Here is a 10,000-nt window from a genome sequence, read left to right as displayed (position 1 = left end):
GGGCCTCTGGGCTTTCACAAAATGGCAACAGAGCTCCCCCTGCACCACAGAGCACCACCACCGAACCTGCTGCACCAGCCTGAGAAGGGAGTGTGATCATTGCCCTACTTCTGCTGCCGCCACAGTATTTGTAAGTATATTCCGACTATAAGATGCACCCCCATTTTCCGTAAAAAAATTTTGGGAAAAAGTGCTTCTTATAGTCTGAAAAATACAATGCATATGCATATGAAGACTTCTGGGTCATAGATGCAGGGGAAAAAAACCGGGACATGTGCAGTAGTGATTACCGTATATGCTTTGCCCACAGCTGGGCAAAGCATACTGCGCAAGCGCGAACAGCCTTATCAATGTGCAGGCACGAATAAGCAACGCCATCTGTGATATTCACAGAAGAAATTACGTCCAGCAAGCCAAGGTGGGGGGGGAATAAGCCACACCCATCGGACCGGACCCCGGCGATTTCCATAAATCGGAAGAGTGATAGAAAAGGTATTTATGCATCAAAGGTGGGGGGTCAGGGGGGATCAAAAGTACGACTAGAATACTTAGGTAAGACACAATTCAATGATATCTTTACATGATATCTCAAAAAATGGGTGACAGATTCCATTTAAAAAAAACCTGTTGCACCATCTAGTGGCAAAAAACCGTTTACTGTAGTAATTGTTATAAATTATCTGCAGCACCATCTAGTGGCTAAATAAATTTATTTCTGAAAGTCTTTAATAACTTTAGAGCGCTGTATAGTGGCAGAAATCCTTTCCTGCGGTAACAGTAAAAAAAATAAAACCTTCTGCAGCAGCACTATCTAGAGATCTAGTGATGGACATCCTAACTGATGTCAATTGTTTAAACTCCTTTGCATCTTCATCCAGTTGCTGAAAACCTTTACTACAGTAAGTTTTTAAAAGAAGAGCAGCACCATCTGGTGGCTGAAAATCATTATTGCAGTAACTAATCTTATAAGGATTTTCCACTGCTAAACAAGTTAGTCTTAATGGGCCCAGGGTGGTGAAAAAAAATATAAAGAAACGGAAGGGGAAGGAAGGTTCTACACATTCAGTAAGGTATGCAGTATGTATCAAAATCTAAATATATACACTGCTCAAAAAAATAAAGGGAACACTTAAACAACAGAATATAACTCCAAGTAAATCAAACTTCTGTGAAATCACACTGTCCACTTAGGAAGCAACACTGACTGACAATCAATGTCACATGCTGCTGTGCAACTGGAATAGACAACAGATGGAAATTATTGGCAATTATCAAGACACCCTCAATAAAGGAGTGGTTCTGCAGGTGGGGACCACAGACCACATCTCAGTACCAATGCTTTCTGGCTGATGTTTTGGTCACTTTTGAATGTTGGTTGTGCTTTCACACTCGCGGTAGCATGCGACGGACTCTACAACCCACACAAGTGGCTCAGGTAGTGCAGCTCATCCAGGATGGCACATCAATGCGAGCTGTGGCAAGAAGGTTTTCTGTGTCTGTCAGCGTAGTGTCCAGAGGATGGAGGTGCTACCAGGAGACAGGCCAGTACACCAGGAGACGTGGAGGGGGCCATAGGAGGGCAACAACCCAGCAGCAGGACCGCTACCTCCACCTTTGTGCAAGGAGGAACAGGAGGAGCACTGCCAGAGCCCAGCAAAATGACCTCCAGCAGCCCAAAAATGTGCATGTGTCGCACAAATGGTTAGAAACCGACTCCATGAGGATGGTCTGAGTGCCCGACGTCCACAGATGGGGGTTGTGCTCACATCCCAACACCGTATGGGCCTCCAAAGAAAAGCCACACCACACCATTACTGACCCACTGCCAAACCGGTCATGCTGAAGGATGTTGCAGGCAGCAGATTGCTCTCCACGGCATCTCCAGACTCTGTCACGTCTCTCACATTTGCTCAGTGTGAACCTGCTTTCATCTATGAAGAGCACAGGGCGCCAGTGGTGAATTTGCCAATCCTGGTGATCTGTGGCAAATGCCAAGCTTCCTGCATGGTGTTGGGCTGTGAGCACAACCCCCATCTGTGGACGTTGGGCACTCAGACCATCCTCATGGAGTCGGTTTCTAACCATTTGTGCGACACATGCACATTTGTGGCCTGCTGGAGGTCATTTTGCAGGGCTCTGGCAGTGCTCCTCCTGTTCCTCCTTGCACAAAGACAGAGGTAGCGGTCCTGCTGCTGGGTTGTTGCCCTCCTATGGCTCCCTCCATGTCTCCTGGTGTACTGGCCTGTCTTGATAATTACCAATAATTTCCATTTCCACAACAGCATGTGACATTGATTGTCAGTCAGTGTGGCTTCCTAAGTGGACAGTTTGATTTCACAGAAGTTTGATTTACTTGGAGTTATATTCTGTTGTTTAAGTGTTCCCTTTATTTTTTCTCACAGTGTATTTTACTTACCTGGATAGATGTGCCGAACCTTCTTCCCTTTTCTGTTTCCATTGCTGCTGTGGTTTACCAGCGAGTTCAGGCACCCACTGGTTGCAGTCGTCCCAAGTATACAGGTGATTGGCACGAATGTTGAGCTTCAAAAAAAACCCTTTTTCTCCCCCTCAAAAAAATATCTACTCCCCTCCAGTGCCAGCACCGCTCCTCCACACTCTGTGATGCCTCCTCCTTGTGTTTCCTGGCACTAACATCCAGGTGTCATCTGAACTCTACAGCCAACCAATCACCGCGGATGGAATGTGATGATCCAATAGCGAGTGTAGGAATTATGTCTCCTTACACCAGCCCGAGCTTAAAGGGTTTTTTAGAGGCTGAGAACCCCTTTAATCTACACAATCAACTGAATGGGCTAATGGACACCTCCTCCCTAGAGGAACTGCATTATTATCAAACACATGGATCATCGGCCACGAGGAGCCATATAGGAAGGAGCAAACACTAGGTCTTGGATGGAAAGACCTGGCACCGACATATGGAGGCCATTTTCACCTTTGCTATGTTCTTTATACTCCAGTCTGAATATTAGAAAAAAAACTCAAAAATTGTGCAACGTCCACTCACCCAATCATCATCTTCTTCTTCTTGTGTTCTCTGACCAGGAACACAATCATAGTGATAACCACGATGGTCAGAACTGCAATGGCCGCCCCGATCCCTCCGTAGACACCAGACTTAGAGAGTTTTCCTGTGCAGTCAGAAGATGTGTAAATGTAGACATCGGTTTCTGGGCATCTGTGTAGAAGAAGGATAGTTCCGTCATTCCCGTGGGGTCACAGATGGGAAACTGACAATTGGGTAACTTTATGTGCAACCCCAGCTACTGCAGAAGGGGGCTGTAAGGCTACTTTCACACTAGCGTTTTTTACGCTGCTGCGTTTTGCATACGTTTGCTTATTTTATGAGCATACGTTTTAACCAGTTTGACGCTTAAAACGCATGCGATTTTAAACGCTGACGTGCGCATGTCCATGCGCATGCCAGCGTTCCCATAGACTGTAATGTGATTTTTTTTTTGCGCATTTGTGCGCATGCATTTTTTTGACACTGGTTGGGCGCACAAAAAATGCAACAGGGTGCATCCGGCATGCATAGGCGCACACTGCAAAAAAAAATATGCGCACAAAAACGCATACAAAAACTTACAAACGCTAGACCATGCGCAGCCATGTTAAACATAGGGTCGCATGTATGCTAAAAAACCCTAGTGTGAAACCAGCCTAAGACCACCACAGCCCTCTGCTCAGGGTGGCAGGGTCTTGTACGCAAAAGAAAGCTACTGACTACAATTTACTGCTGTAAATGGCGCTCGCTCAGCTCCATGGATATAGTTGACTTTAATCCCTTTTGCGGGAAGAAGTTAAAGGGTGTTGAAAACAATCTATGGCACAAACCTTTGAAATTTGGCTTGGTTTCACATCACAATGTAACCGGGGTCCTCAGAGCTTTCCTCATTTTACGGCAGAGCGATATCATGTCATCGTCTACCCTGTGACTGGAGCAGCCGATATCTGACTTCTCTGTTTTTTGACCCTACACTGCCAGTTGCCCGCTATGATCAGAGAGGTCCAAGACCACGTGGTGTTGACTGTAGCAGGAAGGAGAGGATCCGGCTTCTGATCGAACAAGGTAAAACCATGCTTTAATTCAATTGTTAAAAAACATTACACCTCGTAAATAAAAGACGGCTTGGAGGTATGGGGAAGGAGAAAAGGTCCTTAGATCACCAAACGCGTTTCAAAACGCACATTCCGTTCTTAGACTTGTCTTGGGTGGACAATGAATTAGGACAAATGTGAGTGGGAAGAGCAAACGTGAATGTTTTTCTTTAATTCTTTTATTTCTATTTCTCAGATATATTTCATTTTTGATTGTTTCTTCATTCTCATATACTTATGTGCAGACGATTTTGCGCTGTCTGTGCTCGGTTTTGTCCTCACCTATCGGAGCTTTTGCTATTCCCTGATTAGTTGTCCAAGTGTGAGTTCATCGTTCAGCCCAAGATAGTTTTGTTGCGAGCCAAGTTCAAGAACGGACTGTGGGTCCAAAACGCGTTTGGTGACCTTTGGACATCTTTCGCTTTCCCCTACCCCCCAGTCGTTTTTTATTTACAATGTGTTATGTTTTTTTAACTATTGAGCTAAAGCATCGTTTAACCTTGTCCGATAGGAAGACGGATCCTTTCCTTCCTGTTAGCGTTGCCTGTCGCTGGGCTGTATCGCGGTCCCGTGTCTCGCCGTGGACTGGAAGTATATTGAGAGTGAACTGGATTTTTCTTCTACGTTGATGGTAGATGACAAAAGAGCTCAGTGTTTGGATGCAATTTAGTATATGAAACCACTTTGGTTAATGATAATTTTAAATAGTAACCAGCAAAATCTTATGTGACAATTTGGCTTCTTTCTCCTCCTGGACTGATCATCTTTTTTGCTTTTTTGGGTTTTTTGGGGGGTTTTTTTTTTTTGGTTTTTTTTTTTCAGAAAGAAGGATTAAAGGGAATCGAATAAGAAATAATAAATTTATAATTAAAATTGATGATCTATCCATCTGGTGAATGTATGTTTATGCATATATATATATATACAGTATATATCTTTTGCTTGTTGTATCTTTGTGTCAAGATATTTATTTAGTGACATTATTATGATGTAGAATGCTGGAACATTTTTTTCCATATATATATTTGTATACTTGTTAACTGACTTCTCATATGCTCTTTCCGTGTATCACTATTGATTGGGGTTTTGTCATCATAGGGTTAAAGTATGGGAGGACTTACTCTTGTTTTTAATTCCTTTTTTCATCCCTTCCCCCCTCTTCCTTATATATGGGTAGCTTAATTTTCAGTTGGACAGACCATGTAGAAGGCGTTAATTCGCCGAGACGCGTAGTCTGAGAGGCTAACCCCCCCTTCCCCTAATCTATTTATCTACTGTCCAGAAGTGTGGATTTATTTTATGATGGACTTTAATAATAAAAATCTTTGCTAATGCAAGAAAAAACTTTTTAAAATTTTGCATCCTGGATTTTGTCCGCTAGAGTTTAAAGTTACATTTTTTCATTTGAATCTTTCGTGGCTGGCTCCTGCTCTGGTCTCCGTGCAGACTTTCTCCTGGATTGATATTGGATCTCACACACCGGGGTGTACCGGTAAGCTGGCTTTGAAAATCTGGAGTTTTTTTGCATAATTTTAAAGAGTAACCAGCAAAATCTTATGTGACAATTTGGCTTCTTCCTCCTCCTGGACTGATCATCTTCATTCTCAAATTTATAATTTTACAGGTACAATCTGTATTTAGTGAAGATAGAATGTTAAATTACTGAGATAGGAGATGACAATTGGTGCTCATAATATTCCATGTAGATGGAAGGGGAGGAGCTAAAGACAGAGCTCCTCCCTTCTCCATAGAATTTTATGAGCACCCACTGTCATCTCCCATATTATTCTTGTAATATTTCGTCTTCACTGAATACAAATTTTACTCATAAATTGAGCATTTTCAGAATGAATGATCAGTCCAGGAGGACAAAGATCATAAGGTTCATTAGAAAGCTGCTTATTTTCATGTGTATTATTGATTTATACAATACAAATTACAATTATGGTTACTCTTTAAGGTTCTGCACATCTTAGTAGAAAATACATGGCAAAATTAATAAAAGGTATCAACCACTGAGGACTCTCAATATTAAATATTTTTCTGGCAAAATGAAGTAATAATTGGGAAAGCACTGGGGAAAAAATGAGTTGAAGAGCAATATGGGGATTTTAGACTACGGTAATCAAAAGTTTAGAAGCCAGCATCAGTCAGATGATGCTAAGCCAAATAATATAAGATCATGGGACATATCAAACCGACCCAAAATTCACAAGGAAAGATCAAAGATCTTGACTAGAGATGAGCGAATTGATTTGCAGGACGGTGGTATAGTGGCCACTCTGTCCCTTCTGATCAGGAGGTCTGACGAGATGTCCTGGGTGCATCACACCACAATGATGGCCTGGCCTACAGATCAGAAGATGTGCCTGGGATGCTGGCAGGAAGGGAAGGTTTGTGTGCCTGCTGGACCAGGGACTGATGAATTGATTCGCTCTGCTCTTGGCAGGTGTTTCATGGGATATTTTATATAATTTGGGGCATAGTAAAGCAGTAAGAAAAGGAGTGGGCGAATTGCAGAACCCAATAAACTATGTATAAATAGTAACTATAACAGAAGGCATCCACAGCTAGAGAAAGAAGGTTTCTCCATGACCTTCTTCCTCAGTGGTATCATCATAGTACCATAGTTCCCTGCGTTTCTTGGCTTGAACTTGTCTTCTAATCAATCAAGTAAAAAAGTAAGAAAAAAAAACAAAAATGGTGACCACAAAAAGGATAAGAAAGATAGAAGGAAAACCCAGGGGTTTCCCCTATGTAACCGTACAAGCTGGTCTGAGAAGGAAACTAGGAGGCCAAGATGGCAGCTCTCTAGCCACAACTTACAAGCAGTGTGGTCCCTGATCTTTCTTTAAGTTACAGCTTCCACCGTTGCAGTTCATGTATTTTGGAGAAGTTTGTTCGCAGTAGGACACACAGGTCAGGCCGTCCACTGTCACCAGAGGAGTGTAGAAGTTTTTGAAACCTTCTGGTATTTTCTCCATGCAGATGCCTGTGAAGGCAAAAAGAAAATATTTTTGACTAAAAAAAGACAATGGCTGCCTTTTGTTGGTGGGTGAGGTCCAAGACAATGGAAAGAGCCTGTGTGACTAAATCATGTGGTAGGACCTTGCTTTATATTGAATTCTGTGTTACCTATAAGTCTAGTATTTATATTTGCACCCACTGATAAATCTAACCTTGGTAGCACCAAAGGGTTTGATGAGATTTATTAAACTTAAGGCCTTCTGCTCAATCTCGAGCCATGGTGACTTAATGAATAAACGCTCTGTAAGAAGAACGATCTTGTGCAAGCCTAGATAGGTCCACCAAGGTCTTCTCCACCATAAAGCATAAAAGCAGGGGTGATACCAAAGAACATCGGAGCATTTGTTTCCACTCACCATCTGTGGTCACCAGTGGTCCTGGCGTGACTTTTACCTCAGTAAAGCACAGGTCACCTGTAAAAGAGGAAATTGTATGGTGATATTAAAAGTTTGCGATTTTTATTTGAGCACCGATGTGTAAATATTAGGGATGAGCAGACCCATGGAAATTCGAGTTCCAGTTCCCGACCTGAACTTTAGTCCAATGTTCTGTTTGGGTACCATAACTGTACCCAATCTTGAACCAGAACCAGACCCATTAGAAAACAAGGACCACCTGAACTTTGGATCAAGAGAAAAAAAATCTCAATCTCCCTCTCCGGCCTTGGCAGTAACTGTTCGATAAGAACCCTGAACTTTTAACTTCGGGTTCTCTCATCTTTAGTGATCATCAGTCGATTCTGCAAAATTCATAGTTATGGTTTCTGGCAAGAGCATCAATTCAACAAAATTGTTAGAGACTAGCAAGTTATCACCAATGTACACGATCGGTAATAACTTGCTAATTTCTTGGGGGTCCCATCAATCCGAACAATGGATCTGTGAAGTACACCATTCACATGAAGGGAAGGCTGCCCTTGCACACCTTGTCTTCAGTCAGGAACTTCTAGAAATAGCCACATACATCTCAGTCCATCCCATAGACAATTAAAGGGTTTTTCTCAAGTTTGATATTATCCATGGACAGAGGTTAACTTTCCAATTGTTGGGGGTCTGACTGATGTGACCACTAGTGACCTTGAGAACCAGGGCTCTATAGAGCCCCAAGTGAATGATGCTGTAGTTGATCATGTGAAACAAAGGTGACCGGAGTGGTAGTCCTGCCCGAGTTCACCCACAAAACACAGTGCACAGACACCCTGGCTCCTTGTAAGTAAAACACAAAGATGGATCGGACGGACACAATCCTCAGGCACAACTTGTAGTCCAACAGAGATGAAGCAATGTGCAACACTGGTTTCCTGTTCTCTCCCTAGCAATGGCCATGGCCGTACCCACAATAGCCACGGTAGCTGAAACAAAGCAGTAGTCCATTTGCCAGGGTCCGGATCCTAGCCTGGTATGTGTTAAATATTATTAGTTATGGATTTATATTAGGCATGGATTTATATATATATATACAGTGTCGGACTGGAACACCTTGGGCCCACCAGAGAAAATCATTCTTGGGGCCCACTATGTAGCTGCATAGAGTTAAATACCAGACCACCAATTGTGCGGTAAAACACACTAATATCCGGGTATAATATAAGGTTGTACATGTCTTAATTATGTAGCAGGAGTTGGGGTAGCCCCCTCATAGAATATAAAGCAGCCCCCTCATAGAATATAATGTAGACCCCTCATAGAATATAATGCAGCCATCTCATAGAATATAATACTGCCCCCCTCATAGGGTATAATGATAGGGTATAATGCACCCCCTCATAGGGTATAATGCACCCCCTCATAGGGTATAATACTGCCCCCCTCATAGGGTATAATACTGCCCCCCTAATAGGGTATAATGATAGGGTATAATGCACCCCCTCATAGGGTATAATGCACCCCCTCATAGGGTATAATACTGCCCCCCTCATAGGGTATAATACTGCCCCTCTCATAGGGTATAATGATAGGGTATAATGCACCCCCTCATAGGGTATAATGCACCCCCTCATAGGGTATAATACTGCCCCCCTCATAGGGTATAATACTGCCCCCCTCATTGGGAATAATGCACCCCCTCATAGGGTATAATACTGCCCCCCTCATAGGGTATAATACTGCCCCCCTCATAGGGTATAATACTGCCCCCCTCATAGGGTATAATGCACCCCCTCATAGGGTATAATACTGCCCCCCTCATAGGGTATAATGATAGGGTATAATGCACCCCCTCATAGGGTATAATGCACCCCCTCATAGGGTATAATACTGCCCCCCTCATAGGGTATAATACTGCCCTCCTCATAGGGTATAATGATAGGGTATAATGCACCCCCTCATAGGGTATAATGCACCCCCTCATAGGGTATAATACTGCCCCCCTCATAGGGTATAATACTGCCCCCCTCATAGGGAATAATTCACCCCCTCATAGGGTATAATACTGCCCCCCTCATAGGGTATAATACTGTCCCCCTCATAGGGTATAATACTGCCCCCCTCATAGGGTATAATACTGCCCCCCTCATAGGGTATAATACTGCCCCCCTCATAGGGAATAATGCACCCCCTCATAGGGTATAATGCACCCCCTCATAGGGTATAATACTGCCCCCCTCATAGGGTATAATACTGCCCCCCTCATAGGGTATAATACTGCCCCCCTCATAGGGTATAATACTGCCCCCCTCATAGGGAATAATGCACCCACTCATAGGGAATAATGCACCCCCTCATAGGGTATAATGCTGCCCCCTCATAGGGTATAATACTGCCCCCCTCATAGGGTATAATACTGCCCCCCTCATAGGGTATAATACTGCCCCCCTCATAGGGTATAATACTGCCCCCCTCATAGGGAATAATGC

The 10,000-nt window shown here is 43.3% G+C and overlaps 1 protein-coding gene across 1 annotated transcript in view; it reads right to left on the bottom strand.

Moving 5' to 3' along the window:
• The window catches only part of LOC141074123 (uncharacterized), a 236,798-nt gene that overhangs the window by 31,181 nt on the left and 195,617 nt on the right, over nt 1-10,000 (bottom strand). Inside the window, exons 20-22 of the mRNA XM_073561654.1 lie at nt 7,503-7,559; nt 6,946-7,111; nt 3,026-3,196 (exon numbers count right to left, since the gene is read on the bottom strand). Coding sequence (XP_073417755.1) covers nt 3,026-3,196; nt 6,946-7,111; nt 7,503-7,559 — 394 coding nt within the window. The remainder of the gene's footprint in view (nt 1-3,025; nt 3,197-6,945; nt 7,112-7,502; nt 7,560-10,000) is intronic.

Source organism: Dendrobates tinctorius, unplaced genomic scaffold (assembly GCF_039654945.1).
Source record: "Dendrobates tinctorius isolate UK_male_01 unplaced genomic scaffold, ASM3965494v1 ptg000324l, whole genome shotgun sequence".
Classification (NCBI taxonomy): domain Eukaryota; kingdom Metazoa; phylum Chordata; class Amphibia; order Anura; family Dendrobatidae; genus Dendrobates; species Dendrobates tinctorius.
Note: the sequence above shows the minus strand (reverse complement) of the source record. Positions and strands in the feature narration are given on the sequence as shown.